At 43.2% G+C, this 26699-nt stretch overlaps 1 protein-coding gene and 1 non-coding gene across 3 annotated transcripts in view; one reads left to right on the forward strand and one right to left on the reverse strand.

The window, feature by feature from the left end:
• SLC9A7 (solute carrier family 9 member A7) overlaps nucleotides 1-26699 on the reverse strand; it is a 167024-nt gene that overhangs the window by 39941 nt on the left and 100384 nt on the right. For both annotated transcript variants that reach the window (XM_008272522.4, XM_008272523.4), the window contains exons 6-12: nucleotides 14156-14261; nucleotides 12874-13015; nucleotides 10605-10710; nucleotides 8696-8784; nucleotides 8499-8612; nucleotides 6065-6176; nucleotides 936-1089 (exon numbers count right to left, since the gene is read on the reverse strand). In XM_008272522.4, the coding sequence (XP_008270744.2) occupies nucleotides 936-1089; nucleotides 6065-6176; nucleotides 8499-8612; nucleotides 8696-8784; nucleotides 10605-10710; nucleotides 12874-13015; nucleotides 14156-14261 (823 nt within the window). The remainder of the gene's footprint in view (nucleotides 1-935; nucleotides 1090-6064; nucleotides 6177-8498; nucleotides 8613-8695; nucleotides 8785-10604; nucleotides 10711-12873; nucleotides 13016-14155; nucleotides 14262-26699) is intronic.
• On the forward strand, nucleotides 14920-15025 carry LOC127485014 (U6 spliceosomal RNA). The gene has a single exon (XR_007912221.1). It is a non-coding gene; the product is annotated as a U6 spliceosomal RNA (small nuclear RNA).

Raw genomic sequence — 26699 nt, forward strand, 5'->3', positions numbered from 1 at the left:
ACATTGCCACCTTGTGGTTTTTTCAGAGAACTGTTCTTCATAGCTCTGTACTACCCAAGCATCTCCTTGTTTCGGTCACGGTCCCCCACGCAGAGTGCAAATCTTGGAGCTGAAGGGCTTGTGATAACCTAGCAGGGCGGCCCCACTTTAACACTGAGGAACACTGAGGCCACACAGCATCAGGGGCTTTCACTTTAACCAGAGCCAGAGTTGAGCTGTGGATCTCTGGAACCCTTCTTCTAAAGTTCTCTTGACCATAGGGAGTGGGACTCACAAATGCGGCTTGGAATTCAAATGCTCTTTACAAACAAAATCAACTCAGGCCTGCATCCCTCTTCCCTGACACAGCCGCAAAACCACAGGCAGGGGACCTCGAGGAGGCTGCAAGAGATGAGGGTTACACAGGAAATGTCACCTCTTCTGTACCCTCAAGCAAGAAGAGACACAGCACACAGTTGCATGACAGAGTCAAACTCTACTTGCCTCTTTCTGTTTCTCGCTGATGAGTTTACTCTTCAGGCCCTGCACTTCATTTCACAGGAAGGTGAAATATGGAACATTTTCAGGGGCTACAGATCTATTCTCTCTCCTGCAGCTTAGACTTTTTGAATTTTTGCCCTAATGTCACTGTGCTAGCAAGATCTGGGTGTTTCTAATTCCTTGTGTGTGTGTGTGTGTGTGTGTGGTGTGTGTGTGTGTGTGTGTGTGTGTGTGTGTTTGCTAAAAATTTTGATGATAACCTTTTCCTCTCCTGGAAAATTCAAGGCTCCTAACTTCTGTTTGTTACTTAAATTTTAATTCCTCTTCCAAGACAAAACAATGCAAATGACTGTAAATATGTTCCATGGACTTAGCCACACAGGCATACTGAACATCTCAAGAACAGTGACAAGTGACCTAATGAGACACAAAACCGGTCCTGGTTCCAAACTGACCTGATGTTAAGCCATGACAACATGGGTGTCGTGCCTCCACCAATGATCCACACAGTGAAGAAGACGATGAGGAGAGTGGTGGTGAACATCATCTGGCGAGCATAGGATGCTGTGTCACGGATAGCCAATGCAAATGCCATCGCTCCCCTGAGGCCTGCAGGACCAAAGAGAGAGAGAGAGAGATGTGGCTATAAGGACAAATGACAATGTCTCTTCCAAATCCACTGCTGCTCCTTAGGGCTAACAAACTCTTATCCGTTCATGCTTCAGAGACCAAGTCATTTAGTCACAAAGGAGAACCTTAATGGTGCAGGATTTTCTCCTATTTGAAACTACCTTTTGCAAAAGGCTTAAATACAATGAGCAAGGCATTGCACTGTTTTTTCCAGCACACTTCAGAATAATAGCGCTTCATTACTTAAATGATTATCCTGCTAGTAATATGAAAAAAAATATAGCTAAGTAATAAAATATTAGTTCTCCAACTCTGTGATCCAAACACTACCCAAGCTCTAGACAGCCAACGTAAACTTACCAAACAGGCTTGGGGATGGGCAGTTAACCTAGTAGCTAAGATGCCTGTGTCCCATATCAGAGTGCTTCAGTTTGATACTCAGCTCTGGCCCCTGATTCCACCTCCCTGCTAATGCAGACCTAGAGGGCAGCAGTGATGACTCAAAAGTAATTAGGTTCTTGGCTCCTGTCTTTGGCCCCAGCCCACTAAGGAATTTGGGGATTGAACCAGCAGATAGGAAATGTCTGCCTGTAGCTCAAATAACTTTTTTTTCTTTTTTTCTTTTTTCTTTTTTTTGACAGGCAGAGTGGACAGTGAGAGAGAGGGACAGAGAGAAAGGTCTTCCTTTGCCGTTGGTTCACCCTCCAATGGCCGCCGCGGCCGGCGCACCGCGCTGATCCGATGGCAGGAGCCAGGTGCTTCTCCTGGTCTCCCATGGGGGGCAGGGCCCAAGCACCTGGGCCATCCTCCACTGCACTCCCGGGCCACAGCAGAGAGCTGGCCTGGAAGAGGGGCAACCGGGACAGAATCCAGCGCCCTGACCGGGACTAGAACCCGATGTGCTGGCGCCGCAAGGTGGAGGATTAGCTTAGTGAGCCGTGGCGCCGGCCTCAAATAATTTTTTTAAGAAAGCAGGTTAGCGGGGGGAAAGGGGGAGGGCAGTTGTTGTGGTGTAGTCAGTAAAGCTGCTGCCAGCAGATGCAGCACTGGCATCCCATATGGGCGCCAGTTCAAGTTCCAGCTGCTCCATTTCCAATCCAGCTCCCTGCTAATGTACCTGGGAAAGCAGCAGAGAATGACCCAAGTCCTTGAATTCCTGCACCCACCTGGGAGACCCAGAAGATGCTCCTGGCTCCTGGTTCAGGCTGGCCCAGCTCCAGCTGTTGCAGCCACTTGGGGAGTGAACCAGTGGATGGAAGAGTCAGTCTCTCTCTCTCTCTCTCTCTCTCTCAACACTGCCTTTCAAATCAGTAAATGGATATTTTTTTAAAAAAAGCAGGTTAGGTATGAATATATCAAATACATAATTTGGGGGCTGGCGCTGTGGCACAGTGGGTTAAAGCCCCAGCCTGCAGTGCCGGCATCCCACATGGGCACCAGTTTGAGTCCCAGCTGCTCCTCTTCCGATCCAGCTCTCTGCTATGTCCTGGAAAAGCACTAAAAGATGGCCCAAGTTCTTGGGTCCCTGCACCCGCGTGGGAGAAGCTGGAAGAAGCTCCTGGCTCCTGGCTTCGGATCAGCTCAGCTCTGGCCATTGCAGTCATTTGGGGAGTGAACCAACGGAATGGAAGACCTCTCTCTCTCTCTGACTCTACCTCTCTCTTTGTAACTCTTTCAAATAAATAAAATAAATTGAAAAGTGCATAATTTGTGGAAAACAGCTCAACATTCCCTTGACACAGAAAAACCATGCAAAACATTACCCGATCTTTACATCAGGGATTGGCAACTCGATTCTGTAAAGGGCCATATATTGGATATTTTAGGTTTTGTGGGTCAAGAGGCAAAATCAAGGATATTATGTAGGCACTTATTTGAAAGAGAGAAAAAAACCTATTTTTATTTTGAAAATTCAATAATAATATAATTGAGTATATGTTGTTGTAATACAGATCTATTAATGAAAAGAATGGAATTCTTTTTAGGAGTTGCTTAATTGGGTTTCAAAGTTAGGGTTCCCTATTATTAAACAAAGTTCACAAATATTCACATGGAAAAGACATTCAGTGCTCAGAGGGTCTGGTAAAAGCAGACAGTAGACAGATTTGGCCAAAGGGCTGCAGCCTGCTGATGGCTGACCTACATTAACTGCATTTCAATTTTAATACCAACATTTTGATGTTTTAGAGTTTACGGTTCTAAGTTCTTTTGTTCCTTCTCCATACCATGCTCAAATTCTTCCATAGTAAAGACTGAATTTATAGTCTTCAGTACACATCTGGAATAAATTCTTATTCACCATAGGTAAGAGTATGTACATACCAGATGAGAAAATAAAAAGTTAGACTCCCTGTATTTGCTTGTGTGCATTGTCCCACATTGCCCAAGAATTTCATAATTATTAATATAATCTGAGTACATCATTACAATCACTAGAGAAAAGTCACTTAAGACTTACATTAAAGGGGGTGGGCATTGTTGACTCACCACTTGGTAGAGCCACATCCCATATCTCGTGCAAGTCCTGGTTATTCCACTTCTGATCCAAGTTCCTGCTAATGTGCCTGGGAAGGCAGTGGATAGTGACCCAAGTGCTTGGGCCCCTGCATCCACGTGGGAGACTCAGATGGTGTTCTGAGCTCCTGGCTTTAGCCTGGCCCGGCCATGGCTGTTAGAGGCATTTCAGGAGTGAACCAGCAAATAGAAGATATCTGTGTGTGTGTATGTGTGTGTGTGTGTGCCTCTGTGTCATTCTGCCTTTCAAACAAATAATCTTTAAAAATATTTTCATTAAAAAAGAGCAAAGAGAAAGCTTTCTATTCATCTGCGTGTACTATTTATACACATCTGTATCATCCAATAGCCAGCCATGTCACCAGCCAATAGTTAAGCCTCCTCAACTCAAAGAAGAAATACATGATACTTTTTAAGGTTATTAGGTAAATGCTGTAAGCAATATGAAAATGAAAGCTCACATATTTCATAGCCTTGAAAAATGAGTTCCTTTCAATAGCTAGATTTCTTCGAGCATGAAATAATTTCTTTGGTGATATCTTTAAACAGCACTGTACTCGTAGCTTTTCAGCATAGAAGATAATGAACGGATCTGAAGCTGGCCTTCAAGACAGTTACTTCCAATTCACCTCTCCCTGGTGCACTGGCATTTTCCTAACATGGAAGTAGGAGCCAGCCATGGCGCTCCTCAGCAAACTGGAAATGTTTCCGCACTGCTCCTGAGCTTCTCCGTGGCCTCCACTCCACAGCAGTGATTTGCAGAGCGCAGTCTCTACGCGAGCAGCAATAGCTGAGAAATGCACATTCTCGAGGCTGGTGCTGTGGAGTAGCAGCTTGCCTGGGACATCGGCATCCCACATGGGCACCAGTTCGAGTCCCGGCTGCTCCACTTCCGATCCAGCTCTCTGCTATGGCCTGGGAAAGCAGTGGAGGATGGCCCGAGTGCTTGGGCCCCTGCACCCACATGGGAGACTTGGAAGAAGCTCCTGGCTCCTGGCTTCAGATCTGCTCAGCCATCTGGGGAGTGAACCAACGGATTGAAGACCTTTCTCTCTCTCTCTCTCTCTCTCTCTCTCTCTCTCTCTCTCTCTGCCTCTCCTCTCTCTGTAACTCTGCCTTTCAAATAAAATAATCTTTTTAAAAAATAAAATATATACACTTTCTCGGGGCTCACTCTATTCCCCCAGAATCAGACACTCTGGCAGCGGGGCCCAGAAGTCTGTGCTTTAACAAGAACAAGAGGTGATTCTGATGCAACCAAAAGGTTGAAAATCACTAGAGCAGATGCAGTTTTCCTTTGCAACCTTCCTCTCTGTCTGCATTACTCCCTATGTCTGACAGCTACCCTTTTCTAATAGAGCCACGCAGGGCAACGCTTGTCTGCCTTTGCAGCCTGCTGCTTCCTGGAATGCTGTTTCTTTTAAGCCCAGAACCAGAGGCCACCCACCTTGTGAGAGTGGCCCTGAGCTCTTTTCTCATCCACATTTCTTTCATACCTTTTGTGTCATTCACCATCCTCATTTCTCTTGGGAGAAAATGAGTTCTTGGTGTACCTGCCTCCCCCCAGCAGACTGGGAGATCCTTGAAGGCAGCTGGGCTTCACATCATCTACAACCAGGAACTGTGGCTTAGAGACAAGGACACCGGATAAAGGTCAGAGTGGAAGAACATCATGGCAGGCTGCCAATTGAGCCTCAGCTGCGAGCTAGTGTGAGACAAAGTGACTGCTTCACTGAGCAGCCCCTGGAGGTGTGATCTCACTATGACTCTGTAAGGCCTCCAAGAACTACTATGCAGCAGCAAAGGGGGCTGCTACTCGCTCTTCATCCTTTTTTCTTAAAATATTTATCTGTTTATTTGAAAGGCAAAGTTACAGAGAAGGAGAGTGAGCAAGAGAGGTCTCTCATCTGCTGGTTCACTTCCTAAATGGCCGCAACAGTCAGGACTGGGCCCAGCCAAAGTTAGGAGTCTCGAACCCCATTAAGGTCTCCCACATGGTTGGCAGGGGCCCAAGCACAGGCCATCTTCCTCTGTCTTCCCAGGTGCATTAGCAGGCAGCTGGATGGGAAGCAGGGCAGCAGGGACTGGAACTTGAGCACATATAGGATGCAGAGATGTTCTAACTGAGGTCTCATTTATATAAAGGGTGATCCTTGCCCCCCTCACTCGTCAACTCTTCATGCCAGTTACTCTGTCCTGTCTTTACATTTGCATACTTTATTGGCCTTTGTACCTTCAGTGGCCTCTCTGGATATCTCAGCTTTACAGTGGAAAGGGGGACATGTGGGAGACAATGTGAATCAGTTTACAATGGGTTTAATTAGGATGTAACCCCCTCATTAAGTGAAGGGGCATCTGTATGTTCATCTTATTTTAATTATACTATCATTGCCTACTGAATAAAATCCAATTCCTTTACATTCAGAGTTTTTTTTTTTACCTGAAAACATCATCATGTGTTGGAAATTCCAGCCAATCTTATGCCTTCTGCCCAAGTTGAGGAAGAAAGAGAGTGGATAGATATGTGCAGCTCTGCCCAGGAAGATGGCAACCTGAGGACCAGGTGGAGGTTAAGGGCACAACAGATTTCCAGAATGCCACTTGCATGCAACCTCTGGTTGAGCAGGGAATTTGAGGAATGCTATGATACTTCATCATGATCCAGAGAGCTGCCCAAAGAAGTCAGGCTGTCTAGTTTCCTTCTAGGCACTTCTTTCAGCAACCAAGTGGAAGGCATCTGACCAACACTCCCTACCTCTTGGTTTGGGAGAGAGTTTCTAGCCAATAGGCCAGAACACAACTGTTGAAACTTCTTGATTCAACTGCTATTGACCAATTCCCCAGTCTCTAAAGATGACTCCAGAAAGAAGCTCAAGTACCATGGCAGGAGTGAGAAGTTGAAAGAAGCAAATAGAGTGTTGGGCTCTACTGTATGAAAACAAATAAACACAAGAAAAAAAAAAGTTCTAATCCTGCAGTCAAATTCTAAAGACCAAACTTCATTTGTAAGTAAAGTAAGCGTCAGGGACTCTGAGGAGCGGAAAGAACTTACAAAGAAGAGGCTGGGGAACCAAAAGGTAGTCACAAGACTCAGAGCCACTCAGATCACTCCCGAGACCTGACACGGGGAGATTCCCTACCTACAGGGTGAAAATGTGTTTTCGAGCTGAAAGAGATGGAGAAGGAACTCTGCTGTAGAAACCCAAGAATTCAGGGAAACTGGTCATCTATCACTTGCCAGAGATAGAACAGCACCCTACAGAGAGAAGCACACTGCCCTGGTCAGAGCAGGAAACCCCCCTGCCCCGGGGAGCCAGAGGAACAGGGAACTTCCGTTTCAGCAAAGCACCAGCTGCCGGGAGCTGCAGCTGTTGCAGACGGTAGCCTGGGCCGGAACTGTCCTCCTCTGGGGCCAAGCCTTGGCTGGTTGTTTTTTTTTTTTTTTTTTTCACCTTTTTCTTTTTGTTTGGCTTGCTTTTATCAGAAGGAAGCAGGTGGTACTTACAGAGCCTGTTCTAGCCCAGAAGCAAGGGAGAAGGGCTGAAGTGGGAGGCAGCTTTTCTGCTTCCCAGAGAGCCCAGCTCAGCCTGTGGCAGGCTCTCATGTGTAAACACAGGCGGAGCTCTGTCTCGCACAGGATGCCCTGCTAGGAATACAAATCCAAACAACGTGCCAGATCGGTCTTAACGGGAAAACAAAAAAAAAAAAAAAAAGAACACTGATCCTGCAGATTCAGACACGGGTCTGGTGAGAGGGAAATCCAAGTTCCTGGCTGAAGCACACAGCACGCTCTCAAGAAGGTTTCAGGCAGTGGGTGAGGCCACTGTCATTTACTGAGCAACTTGGGGAGTGTCAGTTATTCCTACACAAGTGATGAAAAGCCTAGAAGAGAAAAACCCTCCCCTACCCCCATTTTTTTGGCCAGCATTCCAAGATCTAAGGATTCCCAGGAGACCTCAGAAAAGGCCAAAGTGAATATCCAGCAATAGAGGACTTGAAATTAAGACCCAGAATAGTTCACTTGAATGAAAATAATGGTATCTGAGGCCAAGTTCACAAGACCCTCAGTTGTTGATCCATTGTCAGGCACCCACATCCCTCCCTCGTTTGAGAGAAGCAACTCCCAAAATTATGACTCTCTTCCAAAAACTGCATTCACAATGGGACAAAAATCAAGGAACCAAGTATTTTTCCATTTATCTTTTCTTACTCCCCTCCCCTGCCACCCCCTGCTCTCCTCTCCTCTCCCCTCCCCCCCCACCCCTCCCCTCCTCTCCTTTCCTTTCCTTAAGGGCCCTTTCCACTGGGATCTGTAGCAGTAGGGCAGCTGGGGTAAAGGTGTGATTACTGCCAGCAGGTGTTCCTGTGGGGTATGAGGAAGGGCTGCTCATACTGGATGTACAGTTGGGAGCAAAATGGAAGCTTCAGGTCACCCAAATCAAGAAGCCTCCTGCACTGGAATTTATATGGCAATGGAACGTCAAGAGCAATTCCAGGGACTGACATGGTTGTTGACCTTTAAATTTACCCAGACTGGCACTTCGCAAAACAAACTATCACCTGCCAAACATGAGCTTAACAGAAAGGTCATCTTATACAGAAAAGTGCAGAAAGGATGATCTTCAAATAAACGCCAGGTCCTTAAATCAAAAACATTTAGCTTTCGGGAACACCACTGGTGTCTTCTTTATCTTTTTATGAAAACATCATGAACCAGCACTGGTCAAGACACCCACCCAAAACAGAAAGCACCACCATCACCATCACCATCACCATCACCACCACCACCACCACCATCATCGTTGTTGCCGTTGATGCATCCCCAGCAAGGGTCACCTCTCCATGTAGAAAATGGTGGAATGTGAAAAGGATACAAAAGCGCCAATGATGAAAATGGGGCTGAAAACGTGCTTCTGAAAGGTAAACAGCGCCAGGCCCATGTAGGAGAAGATGAAGTTCTCTGCCAGGAAGTGTAACACCTCAAAGAGCTGCACAGAGAAAGGAAAAGGAAGCCATAAACCTCTTCCTTGTATTAGTAGGCAACTCCTGAGTACCAATGGCGCATTCTCACCTGCTTCGTTCGACTTCTCGACTCCACTGACAGATTGTTGTAGGTGTAGTGGGCTTGAGTGATCCCACAGAAAAGGACGGCTACAACACCTGTTGAGAGATTTTATTATTTTTTAAATCAATGGAGGGGAAAAGAGGGCAGGGGGAAAAAACTACTGAAGCAAAAAGTTTAGGTATGCAAGCTCAGATATCTAACTTCCTGAATATTTTTTAATGTTTCCTGTTACTGAAAGCACCCTTGTCCTTCACCATTCATGGCAACCTTTGTGTCTCCCAACCCTGCCTTCCTTCACAGCCAAGTCCCCCACCTTCCTCCCTTGCTCCAGTGTCAAGGGCACTCTCTCCACTCCTCTACACTCCTACTGATTGGTCATCAGTAGTTCGCATATAGTACTCACTCCCTCAAAACAACTCCCTCAGGTGTGAGGGTCTACCATTTTCTCATATTCTTCTCTGCCTTTAGAATGTATGGATTTAATTTTAAATCAATGCTTTATAGGTTGGCATAGTCTGGAGATTCAGACAAAATAGGCTGGGGATACTATTCTATTTATCCCTGCCCTAATGATTAGATATCTGTTGTGACAATCATTATACCTGGAATTATATACACGTATAGATAATTGTCGAGTTTTAATGGAGTAGGGTACTTCATGATACTGTATATATGTTGTCGTTTTTTGGGAAAAAAATGATAAAAGTACTTTCCTAACTACATGGATTACATAAGTAATTGTACTTGAGCTGTAATGTAAAAATTCAGTGATTTTTTAATAAGAGAATATAAGGAACTAAAACCACATAATGAACCACAGTAATATTACAGGCTGAGCATCTCATTCCAAAAATCCAACATGCAAAATGCTTCAAAACTTGTTGAACATTGACATGATCCCACAAGTGGAAAATTCCACACTGAACCTCATGTGAAAAGTCACAGTCAAAATGCAGATGTACAGCACAGTTTATTTATCATCCCCAAGGGAAAAAAGAGTCTCCCAACCACTTACCCACTTGAATTGTGATACACAAATTGTTTCATGCACAAAATTATGAAAAAATACTATATAAGATTATCTTCAGGCTATGTGCACACAATGCATTATGAAACAAAAATCAATTTTGTATTTTGATGTGAGTTCCATAGTCAAGATAGCTAATTTTATATATGCAAATATTCCAAAATAAAAAAACTGAAATCCAAAACACTTCTGTTCCCAATCATTTCAGATAAGAAATGCTCAACCTGTATATGAATCTGGTGCAATTAAAACATGGTATTGAGAAACAATAATTCAATGGCCCAGAGACAAAACTATGAAAAATCGTGTTCATACTCAGAATCTGAGTACATGGAAAGCACCTTTGAAAGGGCATGTATTTGCTATTTATTGCTACTGTTTGTAAAACAACATAGCAATCTAGGGGAGGATATAAATAAAAATTTAATATATGAGAAGACTTCAAAAAGTGCATGGAAATGGAATTTTAAAGATAAGTTTATTTTGGTACAAAAAATTTTGAAATCCACATGTAATTTACTCATAATATGCATTTCTGTGAGCTTTTGGAAGACCTCTTTCATATGTATGGATTCCAAAATTATTTACATCAAAATAAACTTACCATTTAGTTCTATTTTCCATGCACTTTTTGAAGTACTTTCTGGATCAGTAACCTCTGAAGCTACACATGCATTTATTGGTAGAATGAGTACTCAAAAACAGAACTGAGTTTGCAATACTAAACTTTCTCCTTAAAAAATTCATCGAGTTTGGAACCCAGATGGTTCATTAGGACTAGCTCAGCAATCTTCCTCTAGACACTCTTAAGAATTCTTCCCTCCTCTCAAGCTCCCACAGCCCGCGCTACAGTGGGCAAGGGGAGGGGCCCAAGAGCAGAGAACCCACCTGTAAATCCGCAGGCTTCGGCCAGAAGAAACGTACTCCAAGACATGAGGAAGAAGAGAGCCGTCTCCAGCAAGGGGAAGCAGTGCAGCTTGGTAAACTTGGTCACGTCCACATCCTGTCAAGGACCACAGCTCTGGGCAGGTGTATCAGGAGCGCTGAGAACCGCATTCTGTTAGACCAACACCCAGCCCTCAAGGCTAACCTTTCTTTTCACCTTGTCTCTGGGGGGCCTAAAGCTGCTGCTTATTTTTTAAGTAACAAACATTTAAATTTCCAGTAGAATACAGATTACCAGGGGTTGCAAGTGGAGGGAAGGGAGAAATGAGAAGACACTGTGTAATGACTTCAGACCTTCTGACTGGGATGAGAAGAAAGTTCTAGAACTAAACTGATCTGTAAAAAAAAAAAAGAAGAAATTATCAATTCCCAACTTGACTCTCACTGGGATTAAACATGACAATAGGTCTGATCTGATTTCATCATCATTTAAAAAATCATCTATTATTTTTCACTTTATGTTTCTGTGTGGGAGCAAACTGTTGAAATCTTTACTTAATGTATGCTAAACTGATCTTCTGTATATAAAGAGAATCGAAAATGAATCTTGATGTGAATGGAAGGGGAGAGGGAGTGGGAGAGGGGAGGGTTGCAGGTGGGAGGGACGTTATGGGGGGGAAGCCATTGTAATCCATAAGCTGTACTTTGGAAATTTATATTCATTAAATAAAAGTTAAAAATAAATAAATAAATAAATATTCAACTTTCTGAAGAAACTGGCAAGCTGGTTTTCTGTGCACCTTGAAATGTCCTTGGGTCTGAGGGGTGCCACCACAGCCTCAGGCTGGACTGAAGAGTTAGGTCTAGCACAGTTGGGGTGGCCTTAGGCAGGCCTGGGAAGCCAAGGCCCTGAGCCTCTGACTTCTGTGGGTCGCTAAGGCCTGAGTCTAATGGAGGCCCAGGAAAGAAATGCACAACACCTAGGGCAGCTACCAGGTGCTGGTGTCACCTTTTGGGACTGGAGCTCCCTCGCCTAATACTACCCTTAGACACAAGGCCAGCAGGGAACCATCTCATGAGGGGTTTCACTGAGCAACTTCAGTCCTCAGGGCACCAGAAACCCTCTGTGAAAAAAAGGCATCCAAGTCCCCATTGTCCAATATGGTACCCACTGGCCACACATGGCTAGTAAGTATTTCAAATGCTGCTAGTTAGAACTGAGAGGCGCTGTCAGAGTGAGATACACGCCGTATTTCAAAGACAACGGCACAAAAATTGAGCATACAAAATCTGATTAACCATTTGTGTCAGTTTTTTTTTTAATATGGATTTCATGCTGCAGTGAGGTGGCCCATGTTGCAATGGTAATGTCCGTGTCCAACAGAGAGGATGTGATGAAGGATTAAGTATATCTGAGGAGGGGTTGCCTGATGGCTCCACAGGGTGCTTCTTCGTTTGCTTGCAGAAACTAAACATGCCATCCTTTGTTTACAGAAGGCCACCTTGCAGTAATTCCCACGGATGGCCCCCAGCTAGTTCTGGCCACAGTTAATAGTACATGGCCCCAAACAGCCAACAACAGCAGCAATCGGGGGCTAAAGTGCTTCCCAGCCAGTGGTCCCTGACTCCCAGTCTCCTCCTGGCTCCTCAGCTCCTTCCACGCCCCTAAAACTCCTCCTCCAATGGTTTATATGAAAAGGGAGAGAGGCCGGCGCTGCGGCTCACTAGGCTAATCCCCCACCTTGCGGCGCCGGCACACCGGGTTCTAATCCCGGTTTGGGCGCCGGATTCTGTCCCAGTTGCCCCTCTTCCAGGCCAGCTCTCTGCTGTGGCCAGGGAGTGCAGTGGAGGATGGCCCAGGTGCTTGGGCCCTGCCGCCCATGGGAGACCAGGAGAAGCACCTGGCTCCTGCCTTCGGATCAGCGTGGTGCGCTGGCCGCAGCGCGCTGGCAGTGGCGGCCATTGGAGGGTGAACCAACGGCAAAGGAAGACCTTTCTTTCTTTCTCTCTCTCTCACTATCCACTCTGCCTGTCAAAAAAAAAAAAAGGGAGAGAAAAGGCAAAGGTGAGGACAGAGGGAAGTCTGGAAGTTGTACTTCCCAAGATTTTCTCAGACTTAGCTACAGAGTCAACTTTTCAAGGGTCCACCACAACCCCATGAACAATCAATTTAAGATTCTGATGTGAAAGGAAGCACTGAGAACTTTTCCTTTTGAAAGTGGAATGCTACATATACATGGCCAGGCAGGGGCAGAAACTACAAAAAGGATATAAGAGCGGTCACAACACCAGTCACAGCTCCCATAGTAAAAGAGCCACTGAATATACCCAGAAAAATGCCAACTGACTTAAAGAAGGCAGCAGCATCAAAGGCGTGAGTGTTCAGCCCCGCTGGCTGGTAGGCAACAATAGACCTGGAGTTTAAAAAGAAGTGAGAGTTAGGAAAAAAAAAAAAACATTGTTTTCAACACCATAGTATACTAGTTTTCCCCACCCCCACTTCTTCACAGTTTCACTATCTGCAGCTTCACTTACCCACAGACAGCCATGGTCTGAAAATAGTACATGGAAAATTCCAGAAATGCATAATTCATAAGTTTGAAGTTGTGTGCCAACTCTGAGTAGTATTCTAAAATCTTAGGCCACCCCTCTCCAACCCACCTGGGACATAAACCATCCATTTGTCCAGTGTATCCATGCTGTATATGCCACCCACTCAGTACGCTAGTCACTCAGTAGCTGCCTCAGCTATCAGATCAGCTGTCACAGTATTGCAGTGTTTGTGTTCAAGTAAACCTTAGTTTACTTAATAATGGCCCCAAAATGCAAGAGTAGTGATGCTGGCAACTCAAACACGCCAAAGAAAAGCTACAGTGTTCCCTGGGTGAAAATGTGAAAGTTCTCAACTTAAGCAAAGAAAAAAAAAGTCATGTGCTGATGTTGCAAAGATCTACATTAAGTCACTGATAATATCTTATTGTGCTTAATTTATAAATTAAACTGTATCATAGGCATGTACATACAAGAGTACATTAAAAACCTCATGGAAAATTGAATTAAAAGATAAGTTTATTTTGATACAAAACTTTTAAAATCCATGATTAGTTTTCTCATAATATGCATTTTCCATGAACTTTAAGGACCCCCCTCATATGCATGGATTGTGAAGTTTTTTTTTTTTTGCACCAAAATAAACATATTTTAATTCCATTTTCCATGACATTTTTGAAGTCTCCTTGTATAGGGTTCAGTACAATCTACAGTGTTAGGCAGCCATTGTAACATATCCCTTACAGATAAGGCAGAACTACTGTAACTGAAAATACCACCACACACAGGAGTCTACACTCTACCATGTATATTCACTGAATGTACTCTGCAGCCACCATGCTATGTTGGCCTGAGCATTCTGATCACTGCCAAGTAGACAAAGCAACATAGCTTAATCAAGAAAGCTGCTACATCTCATTTAGAAAACCACCCAATTCAATATGGACCACTGGACTTAGTCCAAACCAGAGTCTGTCTGATCCAGCAGAAACACTGCTACTTACGAGGACAGCACAATGGCCACAGCATCATTCAGGACACTTTCTCCAAACAGAAGTGCATAGAGATCCACGTCGGCGTGCAGCTCATTAAATATCGCCAGCACAGTCACTGAAAGATGGACCCAAAGCACAGTGATTAGCTTTGGTTTGGGGCTCCAAACTACTCATTACGGGTTTACAGAGGCAATTGGAGAAGCAGGCGGTTTGAGATACAGTGAGGGAGTAAGAGATAGACTGTCCAGGGCAGAAATGAAAAGGCCATGGACGTGCTGTTTGAGTCTAATGATACGGCCCCCAACCATCACGTTTCCATGGTAATCCCTTCATGCCTTGAGAAGCCATGCCACAGGACTTGAACACACAATCACAATCCACGTGGCTTGGCTCCATCAGTGGGTTGGAACCTCTTTGAAAGCAGAAATCCCACCACCGGGGCAGGGCCCAGAGATGACTCTAATAAAGCTCTGTGAAACGATCAAAGTCTTCATTTATGACTGACTCTACGTAATTCCACTCCGTGGAGTTTTCACATTTCTTAGGCATTTACAAATCAGTTATTCTCCACATCAGCTGTTCTCAGATTTGAGCCTCATGACTCCTTCACATTGTTAAAAATTGAGGCTTTAAGACCGTTAGTTTTGTGGGTAACAGCTATCAATATTCACTGCATCGCAAGAAACAGGAAAAATATTCATCCATTTACAATTAACATAAAGAGTCTTCAAAACATTTAAGGAAAATATATACTGTGAAAAAATTATGTATGGGTTTGCTTCGGCAGCACATATTCTAAAATTGGAACGATGCAGAAAAGGTTAGCATGGTCCCATGTGCAAGAATGACACACAAATTCATGAAGTGTTCCATATTTTTATGTAGAGAAAGCATTTGATAAGATTCAACACACTGGCCGGCGCCGCGGCTCACTAGGCTAATCCTCCACCTTGCGGCACTGGCACACCGGGTTCTAGTCCCGGTCAGGGCGCCAGATTCTGTCCCTGTTGCCCCTCTTCCAGGCCAGCTCTCTGCTGTGGCCAGGGAGTGCAGTGGAGGATGGCCCAAGTGCTTGGGCCCTGCACCCCATGGGAGACCAGGGTAAGTACCTGGCTCCTGCCATCGGATCAGCGCGGTGCGCCGGCCGCGGTGGCCATTGGAGGGTGAACCAACGGCAAAGGAAGACCTTTCTCTCTGTCCCTCTCTCTCACTGTCCACTCTGCCTGTCAAAAAAAAAAAAAAAGATTCAACACACTGTCATGATATAAACTTTTCACAAATTAGGTATAGAAGGAACATTCCTCAAAATCACAAACCAACAACCAATATCATACTGAATGGGGGAAAGCTGAAAGCATTTCCCCTCAGATCTGGAATAAGACAAGGATGTCCACTTTCACCACTCTTATTCAATATAGTACTGGAAGTTTTAGCTAGAGCAAATAAGGCAGAGAAAGAACTAAAGGCCATCAAAATTGGAAAGAGGAAGTCAAATTATCCATGTCTACAGATGACATGATGTTGTACATGGAAACACCTAAACACTCCACCAGAAAGCTGTTAGAATTGATGAAGCAAATTTGCAGATTACAAAATAAACATACAAAAAACAGTAGCTTTTTTGTATGCTAATGATGAACTCACTGAAAGAGAAATCAAGGAAGAAATCCCATTCATAATAGCCGCAAAAATATCAAATATGTAGGAATAAATTCAACCAAAGAAGTGAAAGCTCTCCAATGAAAACTATCAAACATCGATGAATCAAATAATCAAGGACATAAAAAAATGGAAAGATATTCCTTGCTCATGGATTGGAAAAATTAGTATCATTAAAATGTCTATACCACCTAAAGCAATCTACAGATTCAATGCAATCCTTATCAAAATATCAATGGCATTATTTACAAAGTTAGAAAAAGCAATCCTACAATTCATATGGAATCATAAAAGATCTCAAATAGTCAAAGCGATCATGAGCAAGAAAAATCAAGCTGGAGGCATCACAATACCTGATTTCAAGCACACTGCAAATCTATAGTAATCAAAACAGCATAAAAACCAATACATAGATTAATGGAACAGAACAGCAAGCCCACGAATTAATCCACATATATACAGTCAACTGATGTTTGACAGAAGTACTCAGACCACACAGTGGAGTAAGGATAATGTCTTCAACAAATGGTGCTGGCAAAACTGGATTTATATATGTAGAAGAATGAAATTAGATTCATACCTCTCATCATATATAAAAAATCAACTCAAGATGGATCAAAGACCTAAATTTAAGTCCTGAGACTATGAAGTTGCTGGAAGAAATCATAGGGGACCACTACTTGGACAAGACCCCCAAAGCATAGGCAACAAAAGCAAAACTAAAGTGAATATATCAAAGTCAGAAACTTTTGCGTATCAAAGAAAATGATCAATAGAGTGAAGAAACATCTAACATATGGGAAAATATTTGCAAACCACTTATCTGACAAAGGATTAATATCCTGAATATATCAACAACTTCGAAAATGCAACAACGAAAAAACAAGCAATCCAGTTGAGAAATGGGCAAAGGACTTTAACAATTCTCAAAAGAAGAAATACACATGGCTGACAAATATGAAAAAAATGCTCAACATCACTAGCCATTAGGGAAAATTCAAATCAAAACCACAATGAGGTATCACCTTACCCCTGTCAGAATGGCTAAAATCCAAAACATAGAGACCAACAAATACTGACAAAGATGTGGACAAAGGGGAGCACGTATATACTGTTGGCAGGAATGTAAATTGGTGTAGCCACTGTGGAAAACAGTGTGGAGATTTCTTTAAAAACTAGAAATAGAGTTGCCATATGATCCAGCAATCCCACTACTGGGCATACACCCAAAAGACACGAACACAATATATCAAAGAGATACCTGCACCACCATGTTCATAGCAGCACTGTTCACAACAGCCAGAATTTGGAATCTACCAAGGTATCCATCATCAGATGAATGGATAAAGAAAATGTGGTATATATACACAATGGAATATTATTCAGCTATAAAAAAGAGTGAAATTCTACCACTGGCAGCAAAATGGACACAACTGGAGGACATCATGCTGAGTGAAATAAACTGAACATAGAAAGACAAATACATCATGTTCTCCCTTACATGTGGGAGCTAAAACTTAAAAAACAAACAGAAAGAAATGCCTGTGTGTATCAATACTGCTGCAAATACAGTTTTGTAAAATTTTGTTTTAGAGGTCGACACTGTGGCACAGCGGGTTAATGCTCTGGCCTGAAGTGCCGGCATCCCATATGGGTACCAGTTTGTGACCCGGCTGCTCCACTTCTGATCCAGCTCTCTGCTGTGGCCTGGGAAAGCAGTAGAAGATGGCCCAAGTCCTTGGGCCCCTGCACCCACATGGGAGACCTGGAGGAAGCTTCTGGCTTCGGATCAGCACAGCTCTGGCCATTATGGTTAATTGAAGAGTGAACCAGCAGATGGAAGACCTCTCTCTCTGCCTCTCCTCTCTCTGTGTAACTCTGACTTTCAAATAAATAAATAAATCTTTTGAAAAAATTTGTTTTAGACCTTTGTGAAACCAATGGTTAAAAATGTTATACTATTATAGTTCTAATGATCTGTGATTGAAGTTTACTGTATATGGGTGAAATGGTCATTTTTCCATTCAATTACTGTTTATAGCTGTGGTCTATATTCCCGCAAAACTAGGGTCTTCTTGCTTTTTACTTGTCAAACTTCTTATCTTATGAAGTATTAAGCCTTTTCATTGTAATGTAAATTTAAAATGTTACCTCAAAAACTAAAAGAAAGGGAGAGGAAAGGAGGGTGGGAAGGAGAAAGGGAGAGGGAGGAAAAAAGAGAATGTCATTCTATTCCTAGAATTATATCTATAAATCTCATTCAATCTGTTAAAAACTAGTTAAAAATTAAAATAGAAAAAGAAATGTACAATTTAAAACTGAGTCCCAATAAAGCTTTATCTGGAAAAGAAAAAAAAGGAAAATTATGCACGTAATTTTTTAAAAATTTTGCAGTAAAATAAGCTTATCTTTCAATTCAATTGTCCATGAACTTTTTGAAGTTCTTTGTGATAACCCATTATATGTTAACATAACATTTTTTTAAAGATTTTATTTATTTATTTGACAGGTAGAGTTACAGACAGTGAGAGAGAGAGAAACAGAGAGAAAGGTCTTCCTTCTGTTGGTTCACTTTCCAAATGGCCGCAACAGCCAGAGATGCACTGATCCGAAGCCAGGAGCCAGGCGCCTCCTCCTGGTCTCCCATGCAGGTGCAGGGGCCCAAGGACTTGGGCCATCCTCCACTGCTTTCCCAGGTCATAGCAGAGAGTTGGATCAGAAGAGGAGCAGCCGGGACTCAAACCAGCGCCTATATGGGATGCTGGAGTCGCAGGTGGAGGATTAACCTAGTGGCACCACAGCGCCGGTCCCAACACAACATATTTTTAAGAAAAATTTTTGTTTTCCAAAAAGAAAAAAAAGTGAGTGAAGACAGCCATTGTTTTACATTTTTGCAAATTTCTTTAAACATCTGATTACTGAAAAACAGAGGGTTCACTTATCTGTCAAGTAACAGAGTCAACATTACATGTTATGTAGCCTCTGAAAAATTTCACTGTATGCTTGTGAGAGAAGAAGCATAAAAAAATGGGTGCTGATGGACCCCCTGAAAGGGTCTGCAGGACCCACAAGGGTCCCCAGGCCACATCTGGAGAACCACTGCTTCAGTGCAGGGTTTCCCCACCTCTGTCGCATTGCCATTTCAGGCCTGATAATGTCTGTTGTAGAGGGCTTGTCTGTGCATCATAGGACAGTTAGCAGCAGCCCCGGCCTCTACCCACTAGATGTCAGTAGCGCTGCACCCTTCAACTGTAATGAATAAGACTGTCTCTAAACCTCCTTACCATAAACATTTATGTGTTTAAGCTGATATATCAGAGGCAGGTTTTTCTGTTATTTGCAGCCAAAGGCATGAGTAACCAATATAAGCAGAAAACCAAGCAAGATGGATGTGTAAGTTTCATGAGTTGTTACGAACCAATAGTCTTGTAAGCACCAGAAATGGAACTCTGCTGGTCCCCCTGGAAACCCTGCCTCCAGATGTCCCACCCTAACATCAAACCCCTCCTTTCAGTCAAAAAGAACCATTAACCAGAATTTTATAGTAAGCACTTCCTTGACATGCCTTGTAGTTTGATCACCCAAATGCATATCCTGTGATACTATCATGTTTTTAAAGTTCATTTATTTACTTGAGAGAGGGAGAGATGGAATATCTTACATGCACTGGTTCACTCCCCAAATGCCTACAACTGCTGGGGTTGTGCCAGACTGACGCCAGGAGCCAAGAACTCCACCTGGGTCTTCCACAATGGGTACCAGAGACTCAAATACTTGAGCCAACATTTGCACATTAGCAGGAAGCTGGAACGGAAGTGGAGGTGGGACTTATCCCAGACATTCCCTATGGGATGTGGATGTCCTAAGCAATGGTTTAACCTGCTGCACTACAACAACACCCATCCATGTCCATTTTTTAAATTTCAATTGACACATAATTATATACATTGATGAGGTAGAATGTGATGTTTCAATCCAAGTACACATTGTGATGTGATCAAATCATGGCAGTTAGCATAGCCATCACTACAAATGTAGTGCAAACATTCTGAATCCTCTCTACTAGCTATTTTGAAATATACACTAGAATACTGTTAACCTTAATTACTCTTCTGCACACTAGAACATCAGAACTTCTCTCTCCTGTATAACTGGAACTTGGTACCCAATGACCAACCTTTTCTGAGTTTCCCTCTCCTCCCCCTTTCACCATGTTAGCATTATTCTACACTCTACTTTGAGATCAACTCTTTTAGCTTCCATGTATGAATGAGACCATGTGGTATTTATTTTTCTGCGTCTGGCTTCTTTCTTTCTTTTTTTTTTTTATTTGACAGGCAGAGTTAGACAGTGAGAGAGAGAGAGAGACAGAGAGAAAGGTCTTCCTTCCGTTGGTTCACCCCCCAAAATGGCCACTACGGCCAGTGCGCTGCACTGATCCGAAGCCAGGATCCAGGTGCTTCCTCCTGGTCTCCCATGCGGGTGCAGGGCCCAAGCACTTGGGCCATCCTCCACTGCCTTCTTGGGCCACAGCAAAAAGCTGGACTGGAAGAGGAGCAACCAGCACCCATATGGGATGCCAGCGCTGCAGGCGGAGGATTAACCAAGGTAGCCACAGTGCCGGCATGGCTTATTACACTTAATACAACATCTTTCAGGTTCTTCCATGTTGCTGCAAATGACAGGATTTCATTCTTTTTTTGTGGCTAAGTAGTATTTCGTTGTATATATATATGCTTGTTTGCATCTCTTTCACTATATAGGATTTCTCTCCATTCCTTTTTCTTGGCTCTCTTTTCATAATGCCTTATTGTCTAGTTCTCTCATTTCTGAATTATCCAATCCTAATGCAAGCAGTTCTTTCCTAACTTCTATCATTTTCTTAATTTCCTTTACTTTCTTCTGGAATATTGTTAAAGTTTCACCTGTTAAGGACAATAGCTTTCTAGTATGACTGTCGCCTTATTATTCAGAAGTATTCTCCTTGATTTTTGTTACAATAAGTTTGCACAAAATTCAACCTCAATCCATCTCTGTTGCTCATATTTAAATGAGGTAGGGAAAGGACAGAAGTAGGCCTGGTAGGAAGAGCTTTCCTAGCTTCATGGTTCTAGAGCTCCCTCTTTTGGTTTTACGTGGAACTTTAAAAAAGATAACCTCTGTATAGCCACCTCCCTACTACTTTTCTGAAACCCAGCGCCACCCCATCTTTCATTGGCATCTGAGCTTTCTTCTTCCTCTAATGCCTGTTCACCAGGGCCTGTGGTCCTAGCATATCATCTTTAGAGAGTGACTGTGTCCTTCCAGGGAGATCTTTATTGGCTATTTCTATATCGGGTATTTATTTATTTATTTCCTGAAAACCCACTCATTTCTTTTTCTGCTGCCTCTAATGTCCTCCAGTCAGTCTCCCTGCACTCACCATCAACTTGGTCTCCTCCAAGTTTTACCTATTATCAGGAAAATCCAGAAAGTTCTTTAACCCCAGGAAGGACCGCTCATTTTTTTGTAGAACTATTTCTGGAAATTCCTGGCTTCTCTTTCACTCAGGGTCGGCAGCAGCCCCCCTTTGCCCCTGCACAGCTGCTGTTCCCATAGCTAAGTTCCACTGCTGCTGTTGGGATAGTCATTTGGTCAGTTACCTTTATCTCTGGTGTGTTTTTTATTTTTTTTTTTCAGTTGTCTTGCTTTCTCTATTTTTGTTAGGAGTTGAGGGATGTTTCAAAGTGAAACTGCCCCCCTTTTTAAAAAGTTTAATTCATTTATTGTAAGGGAGCAAAAGATAATTTGGTTTTGAAAAATGTCTACTATATCATGAGGTTTCTCCAAGCTTATTGTAAATCAAGGGGCTGAAATCAGTGCTTTATGCACTGAGACATGAACCAGACACCAGCAGGGGCATGCTCACCAGCAACAGCACTTACAGGCCGTAGCATCTTTACAATACATGAGGGTGCTTCCCACAGTTCATGGCAGGTGCACATTTGGTAAAGTGGCTAAAATAGCACTTGGGATGCCTGCATCCATGTAGGAGCACCTGGGTTCAAGTCTTGGCTCCACTCTCAATTCATGCTTTCTGCTAATGAGCATCCTGAGAGGCAGCTGGTGATGGCTCAAGTACTTGGGTCTCTGACACATGGGAGACCTGGTTTGAGTTCCATTTTCCTGACTTTGAGGACATTTGGAGAGTGAACCAACAGATAGAAAAGTGCTCTCTGTCTCTATACAAAAGGAGATAATTAGGGGTTAGACTTTAAAAAGTTATTTTCTGAATTCTTTATTACACGAACAATATTTACTTATCACCTTTACTGGTTTGTCATTATTTGATGTAAGAATTGTCTTGCTTTAGGGCAGCTGTTGTGATGTAGCAGGTTAAGCTGCTGCTTAGGACATGCACATCCCATATCTGAGTGCCTCATTTGAGTCCCAGTTCTGTACTTAGGATCCAGCTTCCTGCTAATGCACCTAGGAAGGCAACCAATGATGGCCCAAGTACTTGGGTCCCTGACATCCATGGGAGATATCAGGATGGAGCTCCTGGCTCCTGGCTTCACCCTAGCTAAGACCTGGCTGTTCTGGCCATTTGGAAGCAAACCAGCAGATGGAAGCTATCTCTTTCTGTTACTCTGCCTTGCAAATAAATAAATATTTTTAGAAAGTGTTGTTTTTAATCTAATGTATAAGAAAAATTAACAGTGATAAAACAATTACTGAGGCCTTACCATGAAGCAGGTATTATGCAAAGAATTTTACACTTTAGAAAACCTATAAGGTGGGCAGTACTATCATGCCTTCCATTTAGACCTGGTCAATCAGGTACTGTATGATGAGCTGCTTTATACTACCATGTTGAAATTGCCCAAATGTCAATGGTTGGCCAGAGAGAAATTTTATCCCTCACTCACACAGCATATCCACGGCGTTAGCACAGGAGGACTTTGCCCATGTCAGTCACTCAGCGACATGGGCACGTCAGCCTGATGGAGGCTAATCTCAACAATCAGAGCCCAGGAGACCCAGGTCAGAGCACTATCAGGCTCCTAGCAGGAAACAGAGGGGGCCCTCAAATACAGTGATTTGAGTTTAATAAAGGGGTCCTTTCTACAACTGTGCGCAGAGCACAGGGAAATAATAAGGGAGAATGCAGTAGCTGGAGGCTGGAAAAAGGAAGTTTTTTTTGTTTTTTTGTTTTGTTTTGTTTTTTGTTTTGTTTGTTTGTTTTTTATCATCCCCAGGCCTGAAAGTTCCAGGGGAAGGAGTGTAATTACCAGAACCTGAGAGGCATTGTGACCCCTAAACAAGGGGGCACAGCAGGCCTGTAGGAACTCTGCAGCTCTGTCCTCCTCCCTACGTCCCACTGGCACTCCCCTGTGCACAACTCCCAACAGAGACCCAGAAGGCAAATTCTGTACAAGCCAGCCTCCTGGGATGAGAGGAGGGTGGGGAAGGGTGGCTGGTAGATCTAGAGGGACAAACAGAAGACACAGCCACCAACTGGCTGGGAGAACTCAGCACACAGCAAAGCCCAAAGACAGCGAAGTGAGGGATTGGGCTACATGACTTCCAAAAGCCCTGCTAACTTTGAAACATGGTTTTCCTAAAACTCCACAGTTACCAAGAATAAAAAATAATTGATCATAATGAAAGGACTAAGAGTCAAAGGGAGCACATAAACAAGTCTAGTACCTGCTAACACTAACCAATAGAATAAATAAAGGGGAGAGTGATCCAACATGGGAAGTGAGATACTCAGCAGACTCATAGAATGGCAGATGTCATTCGGATCTGGCTGAAAAGCCCATGAGAGTATTTCAGGCATGGAAAGCCAAGACACTCTGGCAAAAAGATCTCTGTGAGTGAGATCCCAGTGGAAAGAACAGGTCTTCAAAGAAGGAGGTACCTTTCTCTGAAGGGAGGAGAGAACCTCCACTTTGACTATGACCTTGTCTAAACAAGATAAGAGTCGGAGAACTCAGAGGGCTTCCATAGCCTTGGAAACTCATGACTGGAGCATAGGGAGATTACTGATGCCATAGACAGGAGTGTCAATTGGTAAAGTCAACAACAGGAGTCACTGTGCACTTACTCCTCATGTAGGATCTCTGTCCTTAATGTGCTGTACATTGAGATTTAATGCTATAACGAGTACTCAAACAATATATTTCACTTTGTGTTTCTATGGGGGTGCAAACTGTTGAAATCTTTACTTAATGCATACTAAACTGATCCTCTGTAAAAAAAAAAAAAAAAGAAATTATCAACTCCCAACTTGACTCTCACTGGGATTAAACATGACAATAGGTCTGATCTGATTTCATCATCATTTAAAAAAATCATCTATTATTTTTCACTTTATGTTTCTGTGTGGGAGCAAACTGTTGAAATCCTTACTTAATGTATACTAAGCTGATCTTCTGTATATTAAGATAATTGAAAATGAATCTTGATGTGAATGGAAGGGGAGAGGGAGTGGGAAAGGGGAGGGTTGTGGGTGGGAGGGATGGTATTGGGGGGAAGCCATTGTAATCCATAAATCGTACTTTGGAAATTTATATTCATTAAATAAAAGTTAAAAAAAATAACCCATAGGTAACTTACTTACCCATATTAATAAAGGATATCAGGGAGGGCACTGTAGTTCAGTGGGTTAAGTCGGCTTGGGATGCCTGCATCCCATACTGGAGAGCCTGGTTCAAGTCCTGGCTTTCCATCCAGCTTCCTGACAATGTGCCTGGGAGGCAGCAGGTAATGGCATAAGTATCTGAGTTTCTGCCACCCATGTGGTGGACCTAGATAAAGTTCTGGGCTCCTGGCTTTGGCCTGGCCCAGCTCTAGCTGTTGGTACCATTTAGGGAGTGAACCAGCAGATGGAAGATCTCTCTCTTTTTCTCTGTCACTCTGACTTTCAAATAAACCAATCTTTAAAAAACTAAGACAGCATGCATAATTCATAAGAGTAACAATGAACACAGAACTGGTCTGAATTTTTTATTCGTTTTATTCTGCTTGCCCTTCACCTTAAAATGAGGTCAGAAACTCTGCTTTGTCCCTCCTAACCAAGCCTGTGTGTGGCCACAATGAGGAAAGTGGGTGCTGATAACCCCAAGAGGATGGAGTGGCAATGAAAGACTGGGTAAAGTGACTTCTCAGGGAAGGGATTCAACAGATTGTCCCCCTCCCGAGCTATAGCAAGACGGCTGAAATCAGACAGACAGCAGAGTCACAATAGCTGTGTCCTGCTGGACATGAACTAAGAAATTGCAATGAAGTGCCTGAAGACCACAGATGGAGATACAGGTTGAGATCCCTGATTTAAAAAGGTAAAATACTTGGGGCTGGCGCTGTGGCACAGAGGGTTAATGCCCTGGCCTGAAGCACTGGCATCCCTTATGGGCGCCAGTTCGAGGCCCAGCTGTTCCACTTCCGATACAGCTCTCTGCTATGGCCTGAGAAAGCAGTAGAAGATGGCCCAAGTGCTTGGGTCCCTGCACCCACGTGGGAGACCTGGAAGAAGCTCCTGGATCCTGGCTTCGGATTGGTGCAGCGCCAGCTGTAGCAGCAGCCATTTGGGGAGTGAACCAACGGAAGGAAGACCTTTTTCTCTGTCTCTCTCTCTCTCTCACTGTCTAACTCTATCTGTCAAATAAATTTTTAAAAATGATAAAGAAAAAAAGGAAAAGGTAAAATACTCTGAAATCGGAAACGTTCTGGGCACCAATGGGACATCCAAAAAGATTCAGATTTGGGGACATTTCAGATTTGGACTTTCAGATTAGGGATGCCCAATTGGTAACATCTTTGCAAATGTTCCAAATTAAAAAAAAAAAAAAAAAAAAAACCTCCAAAATCGGAAACACTTCTGGTATCAAGCATTTCAGATAAGAGACACTCTACCTATATTTAAAACTCAGTGGGAAAAGTCAGCAAACAGCAGATATAGGAAGAAGATGAAATTAAGCACCTGAAATTTGCTCACTCAACTAATTGTTCTTAAATACTGCATCTGTTTACCAAAGAGCACTTAGCACTTGCAAACATGCAGGACAAAGTAAAAGTACCATCATGTAGCAAACAGACTTAAAGAATGGTGGGAACAGGTAACTGAAGGAGTCTGGGACAAAAGACTAGGCAGGTGGCAGATTGGCATTGAGTCTCAAAGGATGAGCAAAAGATCGACGAACCTAAGTGATGTAACTACAGAATTAGTCTTGAACAACAGAGATGCTAGATTTTGACACCTTTGAGTAAGGCTGATTAACTCAATGGGTGTAAAAGTGTTAGGATTAAAATTAGGGGAAGCCCCATAATGGTTTGCAGAAAGAAACAGCACCTGTTTTCTCTGATAGCTGCCCAGCAACTCACTATGTGGTAGAAATAGAAACTTACATTTTCTTTCTTTCATTGTGGATCCATTCAAAGCTACAGTCCACAAAGGTGGCACATGGCACCCATGACATAACCACAGAACAGGGAGGGCTCCCAGCCACAGAACAGCCTACACCAACCCACACATATGGTGTCACCTTCAACAGGAAGACCCAAGACTAGTATCTCAAGCCAAGTACAGTATATCAGGGACGAGGCCCTCTTATTCTTTCACTTCAGGCAATACCTCTCCATATCCCAACACTACACTTTTCTAATCTGTGGCCCCCCTCTAACTCTGCACTGAATTTTCTTTTTTATCTCTTTTATGACTCAAGTTTTCAAACAATGGATTTTTAGGAGGCTAGTAAACCACTTTTAATTTCCAAAAACATTCGACATCTTAGAAAGATTTCCATTTAAAAAGCAGTTAAACTTAATGTCCTGATGTTTAATAAGTTTAAACTTTCAATTTTCTAAAACTTTCATTTATCTATAACCCTTACTGTGCCCATCTTCACAGGCT

Source organism: Oryctolagus cuniculus, chromosome X, assembly GCF_964237555.1.
Source record: "Oryctolagus cuniculus chromosome X, mOryCun1.1, whole genome shotgun sequence".
In the NCBI taxonomy this organism is placed as follows: domain Eukaryota; kingdom Metazoa; phylum Chordata; class Mammalia; order Lagomorpha; family Leporidae; genus Oryctolagus; species Oryctolagus cuniculus.